Source organism: Panthera leo, chromosome D4, assembly GCF_018350215.1.
Source record: "Panthera leo isolate Ple1 chromosome D4, P.leo_Ple1_pat1.1, whole genome shotgun sequence".
NCBI classification, from domain to species: domain Eukaryota; kingdom Metazoa; phylum Chordata; class Mammalia; order Carnivora; family Felidae; genus Panthera; species Panthera leo.
In genome coordinates, this window is record NC_056691.1 from 83,390,086 (window position 1) to 83,417,424 (window position 27,339).

Here is a 27,339-nt window from a genome sequence, read left to right on the forward strand (position 1 = left end):
CACGTGGGTGGCTCAGTTGGTTAAGCACATGTTGATCTCAGCTCAGGTTTTTTTTTTTTAATTTTTATTTTTTTAATGAAATTTATTGTCAAATTGGTTTCCATACAATACCCAGTGCTCATCCCAGCAGGTGCCCTTCTCAAATGCCCATCACCCAATTTCCCCTCCCCCCACTCCCCCATCAACCCTCAGTTTATTCTCAGTTTTTAAGAGTCTTTTATGGTTTGCCTCCTTCCCTCTCTGTAACTGCCCCCCACTTCTCTTCCCCCCTGGTCTTCTGTTGAATTTCTCAGGATCCACATAAGAGTGAAAACACATGGTATCTGTCTTTCTCTGCCTGACTTATTTCACTTAGCATAACACTCTCTAGTTCCATCCACGTTGCTACAAATGGCCAGATTTCATTCTTTCTCATTGCCGAGTAGTATTCCATTGTATATATAAACCACAACTTCTTTATCCACTCATCAGTTGATGGACGTTTAGGCTCTTTCCATAATTTGGCTATTGTTGAAAGTGCTGCTATAAACGATGGGGTACAAGTGCCCCTATGCATCAGCACTCCTGTATCCCTTGGGTAAATGTGTAGCAGTGCCATTGCTGGGTCATAGGGTAGATCTATTTTTAATTTTTTGAAGAACCTCCACACTGTTTTCCAGAGTGGCTGCACCAGTTTGCATTCCCACCAACAGTGCAAGAGGGTTCCCGTTTCTCCACATCTTCGCCAGCATCTATAGTCTCCTGGTTTGTTCATTTTAGCCACCCTGACCGGCATAAGGTGGTATTCTCAGTGTGGTTTTGATTTGTATTTCCCTGATGAGGAATGACGTTAAGCATCTTTTCATGGGCCTGTTGGCCATCTGGATGTCTTCTTTAGAAAAGTGTCTATTCATGTCTTCTGCCCATTTCTTCACTGGATTATTTGTTTTTTGGGTGTGGAGTTTGTGAGTTCTTTTCAGCTCAGGTCTTGATCACAGGGTCGTGAGTTCACACCCCACATTGGGCTCTGTGCTGGGTGTGAAGCCTACTTTAAACAAACAAAAAAAAAGGCAGTGGGGCGGTTGCCACAGGGAGCAGCACAAGTGAGGATGGCCTGATCGCAGGGTCCCCAGATTCCTAACCTCTGCCAGGGCCTCAGCCCCCTTGTGGGTTAATGCTGTTGCTGGCAATCCAAATTCCTGGAGGGCCTGGATCTTCCAGGAGATCTTGGAGCTGCAGGAGCACAGAAAAGATTGGTGATGGTGGTGGTTTTCTTCTCTATCAGCGTGGCCCCACAGGAACTGGAGCTTCCCAAGACCTTCGCCTCAGTGAAGAGAGGAGCTCCAGGGAGGCCTGAGGGAGCAAAGTAGCAAGACCTGCTCTTCCCATCTGCCCACCTGCTGACCAGCATGACCCCAAGGCAGCGGTGTCCTAGCTGAGACTGGTGCACCCAGCCACTGCTTCAGGAGTAACTTTCATCTTCCTCCAGTCACCCCTTCTGGCTCCTTGCTTCTCTGGCTTCTGCACAGTTATGTAACATGTATTGGGATAAATAGTCCTCTTTTCATAATGTTATGGTGGTTCTATTCCCAGTTGACTCACTGTGATTTGGTGATCTACTTATGCTTCTTAGAACCCCACTCTCACTGACTTCAAAGAAAGTAAACACATTTACTCCTTTGTGGCTCTTCTATGCAAGGACATGTACAGCTTTTAAAAAGAAGTTTTCATCTCCACATTTACATTCTACATACTATAGAATTTACCATATAATGTCCTATATAATCTATTAGCATAATATATAATTTATTTATTGTTATTATCTGCCTCCTGTAACCAGAAACCATGTTCCACAAGGGCAAAGAGTTTTTGTCTGATTTGTCTGTGGATGCAGCTTTGGTACCTGGGCATGGCAGTCAGTATTTATCAAACTGAATGAAATTAAACAATGCCCCTCCACCCCCCCCCCCCGCCAAAAAAAAAGGTACAAAAAAAATATCTCATGTGAGATGTGTTGTCATAATTTGGGATTCAGAAAAAGCGATCCCTTTAGATGTGCAGCAGCAGATGCCAGAGAGAAGACATGCTCAGGGCCAGGAATTACAGAGACAAGGTTGGCAGGCGGTGGGGGGGGGGGGGGGGGGGGGGTCTTAAATTCTTTGGATGGTCATGAGGAAAATAAAATTTTCCAAAAAAAGAATCTACAGAAATCCAAATGGTGAGTTCTCCCTGTAGCTGAAGACTCCCATTATGTCATGGAGTAAATTTATATGTGCCAAATTTACAAAGGGTGCAAAAGGCAAACATCTTATCAGGAAGCTCTCTAAATTGCATGACAATTTTTTGACAAAGTGAAAAGTAAAAAGAGATGATATCCTTATCCCAACTTCTATTAAAAACCAATACCAATTCCAGTTTCCAGTACAGCCATAGAAGGGACTTAGAAGTTGCTATCGTATCCTAACAACCAAGAAAAAGCTGAACAAAATGAAAAAGCAACAACTCTTAGATTTGGCAGAGAAGTGTGGTCACATGACAAACTACTGTCCCCCAGATTGGAAAGACAGATAAAGAGAGGCGCCTGGGTGGCTCAGTCGGTTAAGCGTCCGACTTCAGCTCAGGTCATGATCTCATGGTCTGTGAGTTCGAGCCCCGCTTCAGGCTCTAGGCTGATGGCTCAGACCCCGGAGCCTGTTTCAGATTCTGTGTCTCCCTCTCTCTCTGCCCCTCCCCCGTTCATGCTCTGTCTCTCTCTGTCTCAAAAATAAATAAAAAATGTTTAAAAAAAAAAAAAAGAAAGAAAGATAGATAAAGATAACAGAGAATCAACTTACCAAAGCAGAAACTCATGAGCAGAAAACTCCATGGGAAGCAGTGCCAGAATAAGAAGACCCCAACTGCAATTGATGAATTGCTTGCTGGAAGCTAAGTGTGGACAACTCCAAGAGTTAAAAACTCCACAGTGCCCAGTAACAGGAGGGTCCCATACTTGCTTGAGTTTTACCTCCAAGAACTCTACCAAGACCTCCCAAAGAGTGTCAGAGAAAAATTCCCTCTTGCTTCCAGCAGAGGGAGGGTAAAAAACTATTTTGAAATGTATCAGAGCATTGAAGAAAAATTATTTGACCACAGCCTAACTTGCTGGAGTTTTATCAGAGCCTAACCTACCTAATAAAAGGAAATACCTGCCCCCTCTAGCCATTCTTTCTGGCCAGAGGGGGAAAAAAAGAATGTGAGAAGCACCAGTGTATTCCAGTCTATAGCAGAAGCTCACTAAGACTCACATCTAATCAAAGAACTATAGAATGCTTCCTCTTCCCCCATATCTTCGTTCCTTTTACCCAGCACATCACATCTGATTTCCAGCAGCAACAACAACAAAATCACAAAGCATACTAATAGGCAAAAAAACTTTGTCATGCTGCGCGTGAAGCCCACTTAAAAAAAAAAGATTGTCAGAGTGGATCCAAAAACAAGATCCAACTATATGTTGTCTACGAAACCCATATATAGATTAAAGCAAAGGAATGACAAAGGATACAGGAGTGCTGATTCATAGGGGCGCTTGTACCCCAATGTTTACAGCAGCACTTTCAACAATAGCCAAATCATGGAAAGAGTCCAAATGTCCATCAACTGATAAATGGATAAAGAAGACGTGGTTTATGTATACAATGGAATACTACTTGGCAATTAGAAAGAACGAAATCCTGCCATTTGCAACAATGTGGATGGAACTGGAGGGTATTATGCTAAGTGAAATAAGTAAGCCAGAGAAAGACAGATTATCATATGTTTTCACTCATATGTGGAACTTGAGAAGCTTAACAGAAGACCATGGGGGGAAATAAAGGGGAAAAAATAATTTCAAAGAGAGAGGGAAGCAAACCCATAAGATACTCTTAAATACAGAGAACCAACTGAAGGTTGATGGGGGGAGGTGGAGGGGGAAAATGGGTGATGAGCACTGAAGAGGGCACTTCTTGGGATGAGCACTGGGTGTTGTATACAAGCGATGAATCATGGGAATCTACCCCTGAAACCAAGAGCACACTGTATACACTGTATGTTAGCTAACTTGACAATAAATTACATTTAAAAAAAAAAAAGTAGGGGCGCCTGGGTGGCACAGTCGGTTAAGCGTCCGACTTCAGCCAGGTCACGATCTCGCGGTCCGTGAGTTCGAGCCCCGCGTCAGGCTCTGGGCTGATGGCTCGGAGCCTGGAGCCTGTTTCCGATTCTGTGTCTCCCTCTCTCTCTGCCCCTCCCCTGTTCATGCTCTGTCTCTCTCTATCCCAAAAATAAATAAGAAACATTGAAAAAAAAAATTAAAAAAAAAAAAAAAGTAAAGGGAGGGACAAAGATACATCATAGTAACACCGATCAAAAGAAAGCAGAATAGCTATGTTAATTTTAGACAATGCAGATTTCAGAACAAGGAGAGTGATCAGGGATGAAGAGAAACATTACATAATAATGATAAAGGGGTCAATATTCCAAGATGACATAACAATCCTTAATAGGTATGCACCTAACAATAGTGTCAAAATACGTAAGGCAAAAACTGATAGAACTGCAATGAGAAATAGATGAATCTACTATTATCACTGGAGACTTTAACACCTCTCTTTGAGATATGGACATATCCAAAAGCCATAAAATCAGTAAGGACACAGTTGATCTCAACAATACTAAAAATCAATTGGATATAATTGACATCTATAGACCACTTCATCCAACAATGCAGATTATATATTCTTCTCAAATTCATATGGAACATTCACCAAAAAAGGACCACATTCTGAGCCATAAAAGAAACTTCAACCAATTTAAAAGAACAGAAATCATACAATACCTGCTCTCAAATCACAATGGAATTAAAACAGAAATCAATAATAGCAAGATAGCTGGAAAATCCCAAAATACTTGGAGATTAAACAACACAATTCTTTTTTTTTTTTAATGTTTATTTATTTTTGAGACAGAGAGAGACAGAGCATGAGTGGAGGAGGGTAGAGGGAGAGAGAGAGGGACACACAGAATCTGAAGCAGGCTCCAGACTCTAAGCTGTCAGCACAGAGCCCGACGCAGGGCTTGAACTCACGAGCCATGACATCATGACCTGAGCTGAAGTCGGACACCCAACTGACTGAGCTACCCAGGTGCCCCTAAACAACACAATTGTAACACATGGGTCAAAGAAGAACTCTCAAGAGACATTTTTAAATATTTGGAACTAAATGAAAATAAAAATAGAACTTATCAAAATTTGTAGATTGCATCAAAAGCAATGCTCAAAGGGAAATTTATAGCACTGAATTTATATATTAGAAAAAAAGAAAGATTTAAAACCAATAATCTAAGTTTCCATGTTAGGAAACTAGAAAAAGGAAAGCAAATTAAATCCAAAACAAACAGAATTAGGGAAATAAAAAAAAACTAGAAAAATAATGAAATTGAAAACTAGAAATCTTTAGAGAAAAATCAACAAAACCAAAAGCTAGTTCTTTGCAAAGATAAATAAAATAAAAAAGTCTGTATCCAGGCTAACTAAGGAAAAAAAGAAAAGAAAAAAGAAAAGAGAGAAGAACCAAATTATTAATAGCAGAAATGAAAGAGGGTATTAACACTAGTACAGATCATATGGACAGTAGAAAGATAATAAAGAAATACTATGAACAATTCTATGCCCACAAATTTGATAACCTAGATGAAATGGACCAATTCCTTGAAGACATAATCTGTCAAAACAAACACAAGAAGCAACAGACAATCTGAATAGGCCTTTATCTATTAAAGAAATTGAATCAGTACTTAACAACCTTCCCAAACAAAAAGCCCCAAGCCTATACAGGTTCATTCAAGGAAGAAATTATTCTGTGATCTTTTATAGAATATACAAGTGATTTAGAAGTAGAGGGAATACTTCTAAACTCATTACATGAGGCCAGCATTACACCAATAACAAAAAGACCAAGATCTTACAAGAAAACTTCAAACCAACATCTCTCACTCATACAGATGCAAAAATCCTCAACAAAGTATTAGCAATTGGAATCCAAAAATGTAAAGAAGAATTATACATTACAATCAAGAGGGGTTTATTCCAGGTATGTAAGGCTGGTTAAACATTCTTTTCTAAAGAAGAACAATTACTTGATCATATCAATAGATGCAGATAAAGCATGACATATCCAATACCTATTCCTACTAAAAATTCTCAACAAACTAGGAATCATGGGGAACTTGCTCAATTCAATAAAGAAAATCTACAAAAAACCTACAGCTAACATTATACTTAAAGATATGAAACTCAAAGCCTTCCTGCTAAGATCAGGAACAATGCAAGGATGTCCCCTCTCACCAGTGCTTTCCAACATTGTACTAGAAGTGCCACCTAATGTAATAAGATAAGAAAAAGAAATAAAAAGTATACAGTTTGGAAAGGAAGAAATAAAATTGTCTTTGTTCAGGTGTGCCTGGGTGGCTCAGTCGGTTAAGCATCCAACTTTGGCTCAGGTCATGATCTCACAGTTCACAAGTTCAAGCCCCGTGTCGGGTTCTGTGCTGATAGCTCAGAGCCTGGAGCCTGGAGCCTGGAGCCTGGAGCCTGGAGCCTGCTTTGGATTCTGTCTCCTTCTCTCTCTGTCCCTCCCCCACACATACTCTCTCTCCACACAAACAAACAAAAAACAAAACTCCTAGAACTAATAAGCAGTGACAGCAAGGTTGCAGAATAGAAGGTTAATAAATAAGTCACGCCCATTGCTTTCCTGAGCAAGTGAAATTAAAAACACATTACCATTATTAGTACCTCCACCAAATGAAATACTTAGGTATTAAATCTAACAAAATATGTACAAGATCTGTATGAAGAAAATTACAAAATTCTAATGAAAAATATTAAAGAAGTACTACATAAACAGGAAGGTATTCTATGTTCATGGATAAGAAGAGTCAATATTGTGAAGATGCTAGTTCTTCCCACCTTGATTTATAGATTCAGTACAAACCCAACCAAAACCCCCAGCAAATGATTTTGTAGGTATTTTTTTTATTTTTATGTTTTTAATTTTTTTTTAATGTTTTTTTAAATTTATTTTTGAGACAGAGAGAGACAAAGCATGAGCAGGGGAGGGGCAGACAGAGAGGGAGGCACAGAATCTGAAGCAGGCTGCAGGCTCTGAGCTGTCAGCACAGAGCCCAACGCAGGGCTCAAACTCATCGAGTGTGAGATCATGACCTGAGCGGAAGTCAAGACGCTCAACTGACTGAGCCACCCAGGCACCCCTGATTTTGTAGGTATTAACAAACTGATTCTAAAGTTTATATGGAGATGCAAAGACCCAGAATAGCCAACCCTATCAATATTGAAGGAGAAGAAGAACAGAGTCAGAGGACTAGCACTACCTGATTTCAAGAATTACTGCAAAGATCCAGTAATCAAGACAGTGTGATATTGAGGAAATAACAGACAAACAGATCAATGGAACAGAAGAGAGAGCGCAGAAACAGACTCACATAAATACAGTCAACTGATCTATGACAAAGGAGTAAAGGCAATACAATGGAACAAAAAAGGTCTTTCCAACAAATGGTGCCAGAACGACTGAATACCCACATGTAAAAAGATGAATCTACACAAAGACCTTACACTTTTCACAAAAGTTAAGTCAAAATGAATCACAGGCCTAAATGTCAAACACAAAACTATGAAATTCCTAAAAGATAACATAGGAGAAAACCTCTATGACCTTGAGTATGACAATGACCAGAGAGAGGCATCATCCATGAAAGAAATCACTGACAGACTTCATTAAAAATAAAAACTTATGGGGACTCCTGGGTGTCTCAGTCATTTAAGTATCCACTTCTTGATTTAGGCTCAGATCATGATCTCACAGTTCATGGGATCAAGCACCATGTCAGGCTCTGCACTGTCAGTGCCTGGGATTTTCTCTTTCTCCTTCTCTCTCTCCCCTCCCCTGCTCACATTCTCTCTCTCTCAAAAATAAAAATAAAATAAGCTTTAAACAAATTTATTATAGGGGCACCTGGAGGCTCAGTCAGTTGAGCGTTTGACTCTTGATCTCAGCTTGGGTCATGATCTCACTGTTTGTGAGTTCAAGTCCCAGGAGAGGGTCTCTCCCTCTCTCTCTGCCATTACCCCACTCATGCTCCTCCCTCTCTCAAAATAAACGAAGAAACTTAAATTAAAAAAAAAATTACTATAAATTGAATAAAACAAAACCTGGTCTGCTAGCGACAATGTCACGAGAATGAGAAGACAAGCCACAGACTAGAAAAAAATACTTGCAAAAGATACATTCAATGAAAGTCTGTTATCTAAAATATAAAATAAACTCTTAAAACTCAACAAGAAAATGAACAACCCAATTAAAAAGTAGGCAAAAGATTTGAACAGACATCTCACCAAAGAAGATATACAGATGGCAAGCAAACAAAAGATGCTCAAAGTTATACATCATTATGCAACTTCAAATTATAACAATGAAATACCACTACACACCTATTAGAATGACCAAAATCCAAAACACTGACCATACCAAATGCTGACGAGGATATGGAGCAATAAAAATTCTCATTGCTTGCTGGTCAGAATGCAAACTGGTATAACCACTATGAAAGACAGTTTGGGAGTTTCAAAAAAACTAAACATACTCATACAATACAATCCAGGAATTAAACTCCTTGGTATTAACCCAAATGAACTGAAATTTTACATCCACACAAAAAAATGCACATAGATGTCTACCGCAGCTTTAATCTTAACTGCTAAAACTTGGAAGCAACCAAGATGTCTTTTAGTAGATGAATGGATAAACTGGAACATCCAGACAATGGAATATTATTCAGTGCTAAAAAGAAGCTATCAAACCATGAAAAGACATGGAAGAAACTTAAATGCATCTTAGTAAGTGAAAAAAGCCCATCTAAAATGGTCACATACTAACTGTAAGACTCCAATTATATGACATCTGGAAAAGGCAAAACTATGAAGTCAGTAAAAATATTAGTAGTTGCCAGTAGTTAGGAGGGAGGGAGGAATGAACAAGCAGAACACAGAGCATTTTTAAGGCGGTGAAACAATTCTGTACAATACTGCAATGAAAATACATGTCATTACACATTTGTCAAAACCCACAGTATGCATAACACCAAGAGTGAACCCTAAAGTAAACTATGGATTTCAGGTGACAATGATGTGTCAATATAGGTTCATCAGTTGTAACAACTGCACCACTCTGGTGCTTGGTGTTGACAGTGGGGGAGGTTATTTATGCACGTTGAGGACAGAGGTTAGATGAGAACTCTCTGTACTTTACACTCAGTTTTGAAATGAACCTAAAACTGCTCTAAACAATAAAGTTTACTAATTAAATAAAATGCACAGGAAAGAAAAAAATATCAATTTTCTAAGTCATCAAGTTAATAGTTACTGCCTTTATTTTTTTAAGTGTATTTATTTTGAGAGAGAGAGCACACACACGAGTGGGGAAAGGGGAGAGAAAGAGAGGCAGACGAGAGAGAGAGAGAGAGAGAGAGAGAGAGAGAGAGAGAGAGAATGAATGAGAATCCCCAAGCAGGTCCCACGCTCAGCACAGAGCCTCCGGGGCTCAATCTCATAACCGTGAGATCATGCCCTGAGCTGAAATCAAGAGTTGGACACTTAACTGACTGAGCCACCCAAGCACTCCTGCCTTTATAAGCCTAGAGGAAAACAAGACATTACAGTTTTTATAAAGAAGAAAACTATATGTTCAAAAATATTGCAGTTAAAAAAGACTCCCTAAAAATTGCTTAAATTAAGTAACCTGCCATTTTTTCTCAGTGGGCACTTATGATTTTAATGGGAATGGTAAACACGTAAACTTTTAGAAAGTGTGTAATTTCAGGGTCACATATCTCTTGGACAGTATCCTTACGTAAAAGGTTAATGTAAGAGGCCTAGTAGAAGCCTAGTAGAAACCACTACAAATAGGTAGTCACCCATGGCCACCACTGGCCTGCCTCAGAACCACATCCTTTGGGAGCCCTGGTACCTACCTAGGTTCAGCTCTTTATGACTTGGAATTCAGCCCTGGCTTCTTCCCATGATACAGCCTGACCTCAGTGGAGCTCAGCCCCCAGCTACATGACTTTTTTGCCCTATCACTTTTTCCTCAAGAACCTTGAGACTCTGAATCAGTGGCTATTCCAGGTCTCATTGGTCCGTCCATCCGTGTTACAATGAGCTCCTAAAGATTTTGGAAAAGTCTGTTCCCAAGAGGTATAATCACCGCTGACATTCCCTCAACCCTGGAAATGCCCCTCAGTGAAAATGGAAGTGCTTTAAAGAAGACAGTAATTAGGTAATAAAGAGAGAGGGCTTTGGAGCCACAAACAAAAACAAAAACAAAAACAAGAAAACAAAAACAACCCATAAAAAACCTGAGTGAGATTACTGGTTCTGTCTTATGAATCTTGAAGAAATTATTTAACTTCTCTACACCTCAGTTTCTTCATTTGTATAAAAGACGAAGTGGCAATACCAACTTAATCATGATACTGTGAGAATTCAAAATAACAACGTTGCAAAGCACCTACCACAGGGTCTGCCCCATGGTTATTCCTGTCTCTTTCTGCCTAATCTACTTTGCCATCTTTGCCCTTGATGTAACCCATGGGAAGATAAAATGGGAGAGAAAAAAATAGGCCTTCAGATATATGTATCTGAAGATATTATCCAAAATCCTTAGTTTTAATTATACAATCAAATAATTATGGGGGCGCCTGGGTGGCTCAGTCAGTTGAGCGTCCGACTCGGTTTCAGCTCAGGTCATGATCTCATGTTTCATTGGTTTCGAGCTCCACATAGGGCTCTAAGCTGACGGCACGGGGCCTGCTTGGGTTTCTCTCTCCCTCTCTCTCTGCCCCTCCCCAGCTTGTGCTATCTCTGTCTTTCTTAAAATAAGAACATAAACTTAAAAAAAATTTTTTTTTAATGCTTAATATTGGATCAGTCTCTTCTTCACAAAAAATGAGCGTATTCTTGGCCACCACAGGAGAAATAGTTTATGATCTGTGCCTTAAATCCAATCCTACCCATGTGACTTTAACCTTTCCCTAGCAGACAATGGTACCTGACTATTTTTGGCTAACCAAGGTATAAGGAGGTCCAGAAGATTTGGACAGCCAACCCAAGTGAAGCCCAAAAGGGAAAAAACAAAAACCTATGTCCAAGTCATGGCAGAAAAGGAGAAAGGGGGCGCATGGGTGGCTGCAGTGGTTAAGTGTCAACTCTTGATTTCAGTTCAGGTCATGATCTCATGGTTCATGAGTTCAAGCCCCGTGTCGGGCTCTGAGTGGGCAGTATGGGGCCTGCTTGGGATTCTCCCTCTCTCCCCTCTCGCTGCCCCTCCCATGCTCTCATTCTCTCTCTCAAAATAAATAAATAAACTTAAAAAGAAAAGAGAGAGAGAAAAACCAACTCAGCTGGTTAATAATGGAAACTAGCAGATTAAACTCCTGTTTTTCACTAGAAAGCCACTGCATGAAGTAAAAACTAGCCCCAAACCCCAAGTCTAGACTGATTAAAAGTCTTGGAGGTATCCCAGTCAAACCCCAGACTGCAGAGGAGTCAGAAATCAGCTCTATTTCAACACTATTAGGTTTTCACAGGCGTCTGTCTTAGGACATAACTCTTTATTCCCAAGGCCTAGCAATGTCACCTTCTATACAGTCTCATCAGCCTGGAGCTCGAAGTTAGCTGTAAGGTGAAGGGTATGATTTTTAAAGTTAAGGTATAGTAGAGTTTCTGTCCCAGCTTCAGCCACTACCTGACTGTGATTCTTAAGAATCATTTCTTTAACACTACTTTTCTGCAAAATAGGGATAATGACATTCCCCTCACAGAACTGTTGTGAAAATTAAAAACCCTTGTCAGAAGTGCCTAGAGTACAGCGCATAGCTCATAGTAGACAAAAGGCATTCATTCCCTTTCCTTCCGAGGAGGGTGTGATTTCTCCTTTCCACAAAAGTAACCAGTTCCACAGTCAGAGACGTCAGGGCTGAACTCAGACTCTTGGTATCTTTTCCCACATTCGAGGCCTGACTCCAAGTCACACTGCAATACCTCACTTTTGAAGGCCACACTCACACTCACAAGCTAGGTCTTACACAGCTATTATTTTAAGAACTACGGTTACCTCAGGGCTGGGCTGAGTAATGAGATACAAGTGCTTTGGGAATCTGCAGATTCCCAGCATAACTAATGAGTACTGTCAACTGCATTCTGTCCAAGATATGGACAGACAACTCCAAGTGGCCAACAGCTCTGTGAAAAATGCACAGGCAACGATCAGAGGAAGACTATTTTGCTTCTTCCTGTAGCCTCTGCTTTGGTAAATTTACATTTTATATAATCATTATTATTAAAGATCATTTGTGGTTTGTTGTTGTTCAGTTTCATTAAAGATTAGTATCAGCAGGGAAGCTATATAATGTGGTAGAACAAATACGGGCTTTGGAATCAAGCTTTGATTCAAGTCCTAGCTCTGCCACTTCCTTGCTATGTGACACTGGACGAGTCATAACCTCTCAGACCCTCAATTTTCTCACCCACAGGAGTTTTCAAAGTTCAGGTTGCCCCTTCAGTAGCTTGTAAAACCAATTTAATGGCTTTAAGTAACTTTTTTGTTTAAAACACTTCTTTTTCTTTTTCTTTTTTTTTTTTTTTAGCGTTCATTTATTTTTGAGAGAGAGAGAGAGAGAGACAATGTGAGCAGGGGAAGGGCAGAGAGAGAGGGAGATACAGAGTCTGAAGCAGGTTCCAGACTCTGAGCTGTCAGCACAGAGCACGACGTGGGGCTTGAACTCCCCAACTGCGAGATCATGACCTGAGCTGAAGTCAGACGCTTAACTGAATAAGCCATCCAGGTGCCCCTAAATAACTTTTTTTAAGTAAAAAAAATTAAAGAGAAAAATATCAGATGACACTACATGTTGTAAGGACAAGTACCATTTCATAAAACTGTGGTTTCAGATATATATAGATAGATATGTAGATATATACACAAATATGTGTATAATCGTAATATAAAATATTTCTTACAGTGGATAATAGTCAAAAAAATTGAACGCCACTGACCTATAAAATGAGACTATCAGGTGTGTGTAACATTACCTTCTGTATTTCTCAAAGTATTTGAGAATTTGAAAAAATAAAACAACACGGACTAAATATTAGCAATCAACCTTATTTGAATCAGAATATGTGAATACAACCTTATTTAAAAATACTGGTAAAGTTCCTCTTTATTGGTCAATTTCAGATTCCTTGTTTTATTTTCTTCATAGCATGCTTTTCTGTTTTACTTCATTTTACTTTGTTAACTTATTTTCTGTCTTTTCACTAGAATATAAGCTCTGGAAGAATCTTCTGTTTTGTTCTTGGTCTCTCCTTAGCACCTAGATTTTACTCATTTGCATGCGTGCGTGCACGCGCACACACACACACACACACATATATACCATATACGTATGTTATATGTATACCTATACACGTTTATGGGTGTGTATCTGCCAAATGAAGAACATCAATGCATTCATTCCAGTGCATTCCATTTAACTCTACTTTCAAGATAACATGAGAGGGGTGCCCAGGGTGGCTCAGCCAGTTAAGTGTCCAACTCTTGATTTCGGCTCACGTCATGATCTCGCGGTTCCTGGATTGGGCTCTGTACTGACAGCATGGGGGCTACTTGAGATTCTCTCTCTCCCTCTCTCTCTCTGCCCCTCCCCTGCTGTTTGTGCTGTCTCTCTCACAAAATAAAGAAATAAACTTAAAAAATAACGAGAAAGAATCTGCATACACAGGAATATCCGTCAACTGAGTTCAACAAGGAGTTGTTCAGCTAAAAATCTATAAAAGGTCCAAGTTACTAATATGCCAACCTTTCTTCTGAGTATCTATTCATGAACCATATCTATCATAGGGCTATAGCTCTTGATGCTCAGGGAAAGAATATTTGATTTGGAATCAATGCTTAGCCTAAAACCCACTGATCATCATCTCACTAGGAAATTTGCCTCTAGCATAATGGATCTGGAGCCAAAAGAGACGAGGGTTGAAATCCCCATTATATCTTATACATGCTGTAAGGACTCAGGCAAGTTCCCTTATTATTAAATGAAGGTAATAGTACTTATCTCACAGGGTTATTTTGAAGATTAAATGAGCTGATATATATAAAATACCTGTCATAGTGTCTGGTACATAATAAAATACAGTAAAAAATTAACTATTATTATTATTCATTTACACACAATTTTTTCAACTAACTTTTATTAATGTTCATTGTGTTACACAGGTCCTGGGTCTACACAAGGGGCATAGGCACAATTCAAGAGGAATTGGCTACAGTCCTTACCCATGAAGAGCTCACAGTGTAATCGGAAAGATAAATCCAAAAACAGTTAAGTATGGGAGTGCAGTATATATTAGGTCTCATCCAGAAAGGCTGAAATGAATCTGTCCTTCTCTAGCAAACCTGATCTTAGGTACTGGTAAGTCCCTAGAGTTGATAGGTATATCAAAACCCTTCCATTTTATAAAACGGAATAGCTTCTGTCATGGGCCAGAGCAGCTCTATAAAGAAGCCCTCACAAGATTATAAGAATGGTCAAGAATGATTGTCTTAATAGCCAAAAGGTAGAAGCAACTGAAGTGTGCACTGACAGATAAAAAGGATAAATGTGGTGTATACACAACGGAATACTCTGCAGTCTTTAAAAGGAAGGAAATTCTGACACATGCTACAACATGGATGAGCATAGTGGACATTATGCAAAGTGAAGTAAAGTAAGCCACTAACAAAAAGACAAACACTGTATTATTCTGTGTATATGAGGTATTCCGAGAGTCAAAAATTCATAGAGACAGAAAGTAGAAATGTGGTTGCCAGGAGCTGTAGGGAGGGAAGAATTGGAAATTAGTGTTATATACAGAGGTTCAATTGGGGAAAAGATGAAAAAGTTCTGGTGACCAATGGTGGTGAGGACTGTACAACAAGGTGAACATACTTAACACTACAGAATTGTACACTTAAGAGTGGGTAAAATGATAAATGATAATGTATATTTTACCACAACTTAAAAAAAAGTAATTGTCCTACGACTTATAGAAAGAGAAATGCATGCGTCCCCTGTTCTCTGACTTTGATCATTCTTATATCTGGTAGCATACTTATCAACCCAACTTTCCCCAGCTTAAGACATGAGAAGAATTTTGGGACAGTCCTCAAACACAGAACCCTGTGTAATGTAGTCAACACCCAAGCAATCACAAACACACAAACATCCAAACCCAGAATTTAGAGCAAAATAGACAGATGCTATATGGTGACCACAGGTTTATTTCCACAAGTGTGAAAGAGACAAAAAATAAACCAAAGTATCTGTATGTGTAAAAGGCAGTTTAGGATTTTTTATAAGCTAATTCCTAAAGAGATAAGAAAGTTCTTAGAACCGGGGCGCCTGGGTGGCTCAGTAGGTCAAGTGTCTGACTTCAGCTCAGGTCATGATCTCACAGTTCATGAGTTTGAGCCCCGTGTTGGGCGCTGTGCTGACAGCTCAGAGCCTGGAGCTTGCTTCGGATTCTGTCTCCCTCTCTCTCTGCCCCTCCCCCACTCGTGCCTCTCTTTCTCTCTCTCTCTCTCTCTCTCTCTCTCTCTCTCTCTCTCAAAAATAAACATAAAAAAAATTTTTTTAAAAAAGTTCTCAGAATAAAATGACAGGTCCATGTGGAGTAGATTTCATGTATCAGTGCCAAGGTCTCATAACAAAACTTTACTGCCTCAGATTTAAAAGAAAAAAATACTGCTGATTTGCATTAAACAAAGCAACTTTTATATACTAAACAAAAATGTCACAACTGACAGTGCTGTATAATGACCTGGTTTCCTAGTGGCTCAGAAAGATGGGAAATAAATCCCAAGGACCCTAGTTCAGACAGACAGGACAGGGTAGACTCTGGCTGTCTTGCATGATTAAAGGCTATATCACAGCTCAGGGGGTCTACACTTTGGTAGCTTCTCCTCTGCAGTCCCCTATGTGACTAAGGACTGGGATAAGAGTGACAGCTTCACAATGGGGATAGTAAGTGATAAAGCTTTTTCCTAGTATGTTCAAAGACTCCAGAATCTAAAACTTAACTTCTCTGCTATCCATCCATACAATTTTCATTAAGAGAAATTTACACCATCTAGGAAGTCAAATGCCACCTTTATTTTTATCTTATCAAACCCTAAAATAAAGGCCAGCATGTGGTGTGGACAGGAGCCTTGGTTAGGATCACAAAAATTCTCACATCAAATAACTGATTTAAGTTAGAGCCAAGTTCATCAACAATAAGATGACAGGGTTCAGGCAAAGTCAGTTGCCTGTTTACATTTCAGAAAGACTAGCATTGCTCCTGACACTAGCACATAGGTATAAGCAACCTCTGGGTGGGTAATGCCACCAAACAAAAGCAACACCTTCAAAGTCTCTCGGTGACTAAAGGCAGCCAGACACTCAAACTGCCAGTCCTGAATTACGGCCTCTGAATGGTGAGGGCTTCACATTTCACTGATCAGGGCACAGCCCAATCAGAAGACAAACCCCTGCACTGCCAGGGACCAGCAAATCCGCTTTCTTCCAGAGTGCACATGACTGAATGTGCTTCTGTCCATCATCTGGGTCATATATAGTTCAATGCGAGCTGAGCAGACAGGGCTGCAAGGAAATCTGGCGCGGTTCAATACCTCGTCTACCCTGGGTTCCAGTATCTAATTTTTTTTACTGACAAACTCATTTCTCTACCGGGACAGGATGCTGTGCTGGCTGGAAGTTCCATTTCTACAGCAAGAATCCTATCTGGAAACACAGAAGTTGTCCTCTAGCCACAGCAGCTCGAACTTTTTTGATTGTTGTTGCTGCTTTCTCCCATCACCCCCACCCCCTTTTGACAAAGATCCAACTGTAAAAAGTCTTACGTAACAGTTCAGGACTACTTCGGTTCTTTTACTGGGTAAGCACTTTCAATTTTTTTTTTTTAAACTAAAAACCATTTTAACATTGAATCTGTTGAGAGACTTAACTAAAATCTTTTAAGTAATTTGTGTAGTGAAATACTGTCAGTGGATTTTTTTTAGTCTCATTTCTGCACGTGCTCCTTTGTTCTCAGAACAGAAGCTTTTTATACACACCCCATAACGCAGCTGGAGAGAGTTATGAAGTCAGTTATTATAAGGAACACAAAGGTTGTTTTGCATTCTTTGCCTTTATATAATTAATTTTGTATTTGTTTTCTTAAACCAGAGTAGTTAAAAAAGGGAGAAATTCACAAAAGAATAAACTGTTGCAGAAAAAAAGTTTGAAGTTTTTACCACCTTTTCTATCTGTAGTTTTGTGTGGCCAAACACTTGTGCTGCCTGGGGCGGTGGGGGTAGTGGCAAGCGTAGACAGAGAGGAACTAAGCCAGACATGGACAAAGGCATGAGCCAAAACCAGACAGTCCTGGCCGTTCGATAGGCCAGCAGTGGGTGAGACAGGTCAGCCAGCTGCAGGGGCGGGAGGCGGAGGGGGGGGAGGGAAGGGGCATGGATGTGTGAGGTGCTCATGCGTGCGATCGTGACTAGATTCTGAAACTGCCAGCCATTTTCCCAGCTATGCTTTGTGCAATCTAAAGGAATGCATCTCCTCTGAAGCCGTCTTGCCAGAGCCCAGTGATAGAGAGGAGTGTGATAAATACCACAACATATGGATCAGAAAATACTGGGATCTGGGGTGGGCAAGAGGGAATGCAGAGGGTGTGGAAATTTTTTAGTGATCTGGAATGTGTTGAGTGACAGGAAGTGCCCCAAGCTTCCCCCCACCCAACTCTTCGCAGTCGCGCCTGCTTTTGTCTAACTCTTGTAATCTACACACTACTGCTTACAAAGCTGTCTGAGTTTAAGACAAAAAGAAACATAAAAGGCTCTCCATTCCATAGTACCTGCGATATGGAAGGAGTGTAAAAAGCATGGCCCTTCAAGCCAAAGACATTTTTTCAGGTATATAAGACAAATATAAAATAATAATTTTCTAAGGATAATGAGAACTATGAATTAGAGTCTGCCTTCCAAATCTGATTTTAAAAATCCTGATTCTGCCATAGGTACAAAGGCTTAAGTTGGTTCCTAATCTGAATAAGTCTTGTTTGGTTGGTTAATATACTGCGTTTGAAGTTGTTTCTGTTTTCTTTGTATAAATTTGGACTTCAGGGAATAAAGCAAATAAGTAGAATGCACTAAAAAAAAAAAAAAAGATTTTTCCCTTTGCTAGTTAAAAAGCATTTTAAAGGGTTGGTTTCTTAGAAAAAGCAGTTCTTTCTTTCTCATTTTTGCATGTATACTACTATAAAGATAACTTAATGCCATCGTCAATGTAAGGTAGAAAACTTTTGACAGAAAAATAATACAGATGATAAACAACTTAGCATTTTCCCAAACTTCTATATTATCAACAGAAACACTAAAACTTGAGAGAAAAGCAGTCAAATAATTGAATGGTTAACCCTAGTTTTGGAGGATAAAACGGAAAATTCAGTATGAATAAAATGATATTTGGTAATGTTTCTACCTCCTACCACAAAGGATGTTAGTGGTCAGCCTAGGAGTTAATCTTTCCTAGCGTGGCTCTGAGCCTTCATGCCGAGCAGACGTTATTCACAGGACGATTCGAAAAGTCCATTCATATATCTCACTACCTGGATTTGAATAGAAACCAGACAGCAATTCTTTAGTTCCAGCCACCATTCGCCCCACTGGACAATAGCGATTTGTTAGCACAGAGTCACAGGCTGTGGGACACAAAGCTCGGAGCTGCAGAAAGATGGGGGATTCAGAGAACAGGAAATTACAGGCCCGATGCACTCCTGGCAGCCCTGAGAATACAAAAAAAAAAAAAAAAAAAAAAAGGCAACACAGCGATGCCATGTTTAAGAGCTACTTCTAGCTTTTTTAACCACCTCCAATGTCATAAAAGCTCTATTGTTGGAGTACATAAAGTCACGAGTCCCATGTGCTCTCTTTTCTCACTATAGGGAACTTCATTCAATGCCGTGGCACAGTCAGAAAAATCAAAAGCATCCAGAGTTGATTAGTTGTAAGCTCTGATAGAAAGGAGAAGAGCATTTTATAAACAAAAATGTCACAGAAAAAAGGTGCTTGGTAACACAAGTGACACAATGAAATTAATATCTTTTACAAATTATTTCATAAGACTAGACAATCAGAATGAAACCAAATGTATCAAGACTCCAGGGAAACAAATTTTTCTTCAAAACATCATATAAAATCTATTATTTAATTCCATCAAAAGTTTCTTCAGAAGATATGTATCAATTTAAAAACTAACCTTAGATAGAATATTTCTGAGTTCTGAGTTGTGTTTTCCAAAACAAAGAACTAAAATCAAAGCCCGAAAGACTTATTTGGCATATTAAAAAGAAAACTACATTTTCTTTTGTTGGTTATCAAATTATTGTAGTTCTCTGGCTAAATTAAGAAAATGCCTCTACTTCCCTCCCTTTAGACCTAAAAAATAAAATAATGGACATTCTAGGTGAGGGGAGAGAGATAATTCTCCAGTCTCAATCAATGAGCATAGGTTCTTGTCCAGGCCCTCATGCTGCAACCTGAGCACCAATAAGCCAGAATGGTGTCCATTTCAACAGGAGGAGACCCTACACAAGGAAGTTATCAATGGTTTTGTTCTTCTGCCTTTCTTCTGTGATCCATTAGTAGACACAAATCCTAAATGACATCATACCTGAAATATTCATCAAATGAGATCATGAATGACCAAAAACTGCTTTAGAAACACGAACGGTTCTACTCTGGTCCCATGGCTGTAAGATGAACGCTTGCTAAATTTAATGTTGCTGGAAAACAAATCAGCAACTTTTAAACTACCAATTACTGGATTTCTTCAAATTCTATCATTACGCACCAAACACGAGCATCAGTTACAACCTCAAGCCGTGCTGCTGTCCAATACGGTAGCCACCAGCTATGTGGGCTATTGTTATTTGAATTAATCCAAATTAAATAAAATTAAAAATTCATTTCTTCAGTCACACTGGCCACATTTCAAGCACTCAATAGCCCCAGGTAATGAGGGGCTATCATACAGGACAGCGCAGATAGAGAACTATAGCAGAAAGTACTAATGGACAGCAATCATCTAGACTATGCTCAATCCACAATACCTGTGTTCAACTACACATCCAGCTGGACATGAAATAAATCAATCTCTAAGTAAAAAAATTTAATGACGAGTATTGTCGACAAGGTAGGTAGCACCATGATACTTGAAATATGTCTAAAAAAGCATTTTGAAACCAACGGTTTCTTTTTTTTTTTTTCCTTTGGCCCAAAATAAAAAGGTTATGAAGAATATTAAGGCAGTAGTAGCAGACAGTTAAGAGTGGTCAGAGTAATTAAAATGTTCCAGAATGCTACTTAGTATCAAAAGTTCTTCCTAAACATATGAAGCAAATGATTCTATGGTTTCCTTCACATCACTGTCATGGACAATACAGAATTGCAAGGAACAAGGGGCTTGAAGGCAGTCAGACCTAGTTTTGATTACTAGCATCCACGCTGCCAGCTAGAGAATATTAGGCAAATTAGTCCACCTCTCTGGGATTTAGTATCCTTACCTGCAAAATGGGGAAACAGCCAACCAGCAAGATGTATGGAAGGACTCACAGTCAAGGATAGAAAGCATCCAGAGTAAAGTGCCAGGCATGTAGTGGGAATTTTAAAAAAAAGTGAGTAGCTATTATTTATTACTATATTGTCCACCCTAAATCTTTATAATGTGACTCTGTGCAGACAGATACTATTCAACACATAAAGCAAGCCATCATAAACAAGTATCCTAAAATACTAATGCTGGCCATTCAGTAAAGCAAGTGGAATAAAATGGAAATATTTGTATTCTAGACAGCTTTCCTAAGCCAATATGTGACCATGCCGCTCCATAACAGCCTGGCTTTTTCACCAGAACAATCTCATGTCATACTTGGCTCAAATAACCAGCATGGCCCCTGTGTCTTCAGAGGTTTATATACATGCATCTGGGCTTAGGTTTTATATAGGACAATGTTCTGTAGCTAAAACGTAAACTCTACCAAGGGATACATTGTTAGATGAATACAAAAAATCATTTCCAAATAGGGAAACTGATGCCTGTTCAAGAAAATGGCAAAGGCTATTTTAGAAATGCAATGGTAAGAAACCTCATTCTCTCTTTTTTTTTTTTTAAGTATTGAACTGAAGGAACATTTAAATAATTTAAATTATAGTAATAGTAATAATGAGCTGATAAAACATCCAATGCCTATTTTTTTAAATTATTGTGAACCTGGTATTTGGTCAAGACCAGATGTAATGAGTGGTTCCTCCTCAAGGCTTTAGTGGTTTAAAAAAAAAAAAAAAAAATTCCAGGGCACCTTGGTGGCACAGCTGGTTGAGCGTCTGACTCTTGGTTTCAGCTCAGGTTATGATCTCATGGTTTGTGAGTTTAAGCCCTGCTTGCACTCCATGCTGTCAGTGCAGAGCCTGCTTGGGATTGATTCTCTCCACCTTTCTCTCCCCCTCTCCCTGCCCCTCTCCTACTTGTGCTCTCTCTCTCTGAAAAATAAATAAACTTAAAAAAAAAAAAAAAACATTCCAAGTGATTCTATCATGACCACATGTCTTAACTTCCAAATCTATCATCAAGTAAATCAGACATGATAAACATGGATATGAGGTTCTAAAATTTTGATGTCATTCTCAACCCATCCTTATGCCTGCTAGGTGCAAGAATCATGGGGCTTAGGGGCAACTGAACATGGGTTGGAATCCTGGCTCTGCTACTTATTTATACTATGTGATCCTGAGTAAGTCACTTCCTCTCTTTGCCTCAGACTCTTCATGCAAAAAATATGAATATTTTAGCCTTCCTGCCAGTCATTTTAAAGTTCAAGGATCATATACATAAAACATCTTGAACATCCTAGCACATGGAAACCACTCTGGAAATGTCAGTTCTATGAAAATACAGTAAGGGCCTGAGGTCCACTTCATTGTCTAAGAATCTTCCCAAACATGAATGGAAATAGAAGGGTTCTAGGCAGATTTATAGCAAAGGCCATTCTCTGTTTAAATTATGATTAAAACAAACATGAAGATAAAAGCTGTCAACACTGCACAGAGTTTCAAGTCTTAGGAACATAAATATTAAATAAATTGATTGAATAAATATAAGAAAATTATAAGAAAAGTGAGATGGAACCTCAGATTTTAGTATTATAAGACAGAATTTAATAGTGATACTAATTTAATGTTATTAAATATCTAAGAATCATTTTCTTAAATGAAGAAATAGTATCTTTTTGGAATAAGATTACCACTCATTCTTCTTGGTGATTAAAACAAAAATATGAAAGTTCTAAAATACTGCCCTTGACTGAGATATCTGCCTCTTGCAGGTAAGAGAAAGAAAATTCATGTCTTTTAAAATCAAACCCATAGAAGGAATTGCTGGGTAAGATGTTTTTCTACTACATCTGTAGATTCATTTTAAAGTTGAAACTAATCCAGCAGAACTAGAAACAGTAATGTTTCTTTATACCAAATAAGTGAAAAATGTTAGACATGCCAAATAACCTTTCAGAGTACAGAAAGTAGTAGATTCTTCTCCCCCTTGTACCCCACCCTCCCCAAAACTGTAAGGGAGATAAGTGTGGTATAGTTAGAAATCTGAAAAGGTAGATTTATCTCCCAGAGGTGGGCTGGATTAGATAGTACATTAAATCTCTGCCACTATCTAGATTGGTGACTTTTAAGAAGTCAATTCTGAGTCCTTGTTACCAGTAGTGGTCCAAAAAAGCACATTCATACTAGAAGCTAAAGGGTAGAGAGAGTACTTAAGAGGTGAGAAATTTGGTCTTGCCAGAGTGTATTCAAATCCAGTCTCTGTAAAGCCTAGCTAACCATAAAAGTTTTACAGGACTGCTTAAGCAGATAGATTAGATAGACAAGAAAGGTAGTTAAATAAAGATAGATAAGACAGATCTGACTGCAAGGATTTTCCATGGATATCATTAGCAATTTTATCATAAAACAATCACAAAAGGTAACCAAAGGAAAGGTTCTTCTCAGCAGACATTTATGAGTGAGTTCTTAATAAATGCTGATCAAGCCGAGCCTTCTTTTTCTAGTCATTTATCCAATAAATATTAAATGCCCAATATGTATCATACACAGTAGCAGACTTAGGTTGAATGATGAACAAAACAGATAGTAGCTGACAAGCTATAAATTAGGATAACCATGGTCAGAAGCCGTATCATTTAAAAAATGGTAGGGATTGCAGAATGAATCCAGTGATTTGGGGAAAGTGCCCTGCCAACTGCTGAAGCCGAACTAATATAATATAGTTCATAAGAACATGGAAGAATGCACTCTCAGCTGTTTGATTCAAGCAAAGAGATATGCTAAACTACAAGATCTTAATGGATCTTAAACCATCAAGGAAATGAAATACCTTCAAACACATAGACTGGTTTCAAATGACCATTACTCAGATCTGTGGTAAACCACTATCTCATGCAAAAACTCAGTTTCCTTTTGATGGATGATTAAGAACAATATAGTATCTGTAAAGGGGTCTAGGCATGGAATGACATTCTGGGAGATCATGATACATTGGAGCATTAAATGTGATACATATTGCCTTCACCCCCTTCCCTAAGATTATGTTTGTAGCACTCACCATTTCCTTTACCCGCACATGCTATGACCATTGTGATTACACAGCTAGTGTACTCAGAATACTCAACCCATGACTCAGCTGGCTCTTAGCAACCAAGAATATTTGAGACATGCATGATAAATATGAAGAGAAGGAAAGGCTAGAATCACAAGTGGGCTTCTGCAACAATTCATCTTAAAAACTAGAACCACCTATGCCTACAAGGTGTCTAAACATTAACCTTTCTTCCAATTGGAATTTAGTCTTTGCTGTCATATGACTATAAAAAGAAGTTGCTGTTACCAGTGGGATAAAGTATATCCATGTCACCACAATGGCACAATGTTATTTCCACAATACCTAAAGTTCCAAAAGTCCCAATCAAGAAATTCCAATTCTAGTTTCTTGCCACTTACAGAAACTGAGTTTCCACTCAGATTTTTTTCCACTGGTAAAAATTCAAAACCGTGCATATTTTGCTTTTTCTCTGTTCACTGAATATCAAAGTTAAGTGAAAAAGAGATCTGACATATGTACTCAGAACAAATTAAACTGTTACGTCAAAAAAGAGGATCCCAATCTGATCATCTGTTATTATGACCTAGATTTTGGTATAAGTACCTCCATTTGGCTTTCTAATAGCATTATTTTTTGTCAGGCTCACTCCTCTACATAATCCTGTATTAGTAGAACAGAACAATTTCTTTGCTTGGCCACTTAGAAGCTTCTAGGTATACAGTTTATTCATTCAAAGGATGTATATTAAGTGCTCAGTATGTGACAAGTCCTATTCTAGGCACTAGATACACAACAGGAAACAAGAGAAAGGTTCTGTCCTTGGGTACTATAGTCACAAAGACTTGAGTCTAGTTTCAGCTTAAGCACTCACAGACTGGGTGACCCTAGACAAATTTGTCTCTCTGAACCTCAGGTTCCTCCCTCTACAGGAAAGAAAGGGAAAATAATACAACTTCACAGAGCTGCTGTGAAAACTGTATAATGTTTGTCAGTGTCTAATGTAGTGCCTAGAACACCACAAATGCTTGGCAAATAGTAGCTATGCTAGTTTTACAAATATCAGATATTACTATCATCTTGCTTTCATATTCATCTATATGAGAATAACTCTACTTTTTAAAAATAACTGGTTTCAAAGGCTTAAGTGTATCTAAAATACTTGTTTCAGGTGTTAACAGCTAAGCAGAATAAGCCATTTATAGATGAAATGCTCCATCTGTTTATTAAAGAGCTCCTGGCTGCATATGCTAAACACAAGATAGCAAGACTATAAAAGAAAAATACTTTGAAGTTGGGATATCAATAGTGAAATGGATCGCCGTGATGTACAGATATCAAAGGGTAGGACATTTTATCTCTAGTAGTATTACTACTTCAGCCAATTTAATCAGAAATTGTATACAAGAAACATTAAAGATTTGGAATCTCAAGTCTACCATAACCATCAAAAAGGACAAAGAAAGCATTTCTTTCCTCTAAAGATTATAAAAGTCTCATAAGGAAACTTCTCCGAAGGCAAATTTCTAGATGACTGCATTGATATACTTTATAAAATAACTTATTTTTCACCTTATAAAGATAGTATGCTTATCACAGATAGGCTGGAAAGCACAAAAACTATGAACACAAAAAAGTTACTCACAACTCAAAAACAGTTATTCATAATCTCACTGTCTAAAGATAACCACTGTCAACATTTGGTAAATTTTCTCATCTTATATTGTAGTTATTTAATATATTAGTGTTTTTTTTAAATACTGGTAGTTTTTCTGTCATTATACATGTAATACATGATCTATATAAAAAATCTAGGTAATAAAGAAAAAGAAAACCTGTCACAATTCCACCCACAAAGAAAATCCTTATTAGTATCTTGATGTAGTTCATACACAATGGGATCAATTCTCTATAGTTTTATACTCTAATTTGTTTACATATAAGTATTTTTAAAAAGTCATTAAAATGACTTTTAAGATATCCAGGTGGTTTCCATTAATTCTCTATTATAAATAATACTGTAGTGAATATATTTATACAAAAATCACTATCCACATTTCTGATTTCTAACCTTTTTTTTTTTTTTTTTGGTCTAATTTACACTCCTACCAGCATGGACTAATAGCATTTGTCCCACCCTAAGCTCACAAACACTGAGAATGTGCTATACATAATTAGCTGCCACCCAAATACAATAAAGTTTGTTTGTTCAACAATGAAAAGAGAAGAGAGTTTTTTTTTTTTTTTTTTTTTTTTTTTTTTTTAACGTTTATTTTATTTTTGGGACAGAGAGAGACAGAGCATGAACGGGGGAGGGGCAGAGAGAGAGGGAGACACAGAATCGGAAGCAGGCTCCAGGCTCTGAGCCATCAGCCCAGAGCCTGACGTGGGGCTCGAACTCACGGACTGTGAGATCGTGACCTGAGCTGAAGTCGGATGTTTAACCGACTGAGCCACCCAGGCGCCCCGAGAAGAGAGTTTTAAAGGAAAACTAAAATAAGGGCAACAAAGTAGAAGAATCTCCACAGTAAATAAAATAGACCTCCCTAAAGATGCTAAGCAGTTGACAGAAATTGTGAAAATCTTTCAACAGGACACAGGGAAGTTTAATATCAAGTTCCAAAAGTCTCAGAAACAAAAACAAAACAATTCAAAACAAAAATACTTTATCTCGTGGATATGTTTCATTACCTGAAAACAAGGAAATGAACCAAGAATCAGTGCCACATTTGAGAAAAAAAAAAATGAAATGGGAAAATGTGATGATAAATTAAGATGCACAGAAGTCACTCTTTTCCCATGGAAATTATTTTCAAATTTTAAGAGTGAGCAAAGAATATTAAATATGGACATATAGTTCTGATTTCCCAAATACAATAGAAAATTCTATAAATTCTTACCAAGGCAAGAAGATAACCAAGAATATAATTTATTCAAAACCTCTTTATGGAATGACAACTTTGTTTCAGGTACTTTAATGTACGTATATAAGATCTACAGTTGTTAAGAAAAGAGTTCTTTCCTCAAAAAAGCGTGCCTTCAGCATCCTTCACAATCTGGCCCTCACATCATGTGATTGAGCTGCCCAATCTGCCCTGCCCAATTGCTGAAATATCACATATCTCAGACCATGGCTAGAAAAAGGAAAACATTTTAAGACACTGTACTGAGTGATCAACTTAAAAATCAAAATTTCTTGAGAGGAAAAAAACCAAACCAACCAACTGAATAGCTTTATACCAGCACACACTAATGTTTACCCAAGTACCTATAGTCAAGAAGAATTCAAATACGGACAGGAAGAAAAAAACCTTTTACTTTTCATAAAATGACTATCATTTTTCATTTCTTTGTAATTTCCCCTGTAAATCCTGCTTAATTTGAGTCCTACAAGAGACATTTCCCTTAACAGGAAATAATGCCCCTGGTTTCCTGTACATGTGTGTACCACACAGGAGAGAAATTATCACAGTAACTTCATGCTCCAGAAATAAAAGCTGATCAGCTCACTGTGAA

The 27,339-nt window shown here is 38.4% G+C and overlaps 1 protein-coding gene across 5 annotated transcripts in view; it reads right to left on the minus strand.

Annotated features, from left to right (window-relative positions):
- Positions 1 to 27,339, minus strand: part of NR6A1 (nuclear receptor subfamily 6 group A member 1) — a 225,550-nt gene that overhangs the window by 104,774 nt on the left and 93,437 nt on the right. For 2 of the 5 annotated variants that reach the window (XM_042911845.1, XM_042911844.1), the window contains exon 1: positions 18,770 to 18,935. The exons of the other annotated variants lie outside the window; for them this stretch is intronic. In XM_042911845.1, the coding sequence (XP_042767779.1) occupies positions 18,770 to 18,818 (49 nt within the window). In that variant the 5' untranslated portion in view covers positions 18,819 to 18,935. Of the gene's footprint in view, positions 1 to 18,769; positions 18,936 to 27,339 lie in introns of those variants that run through there. 5 annotated transcript variants of the gene reach the window in all.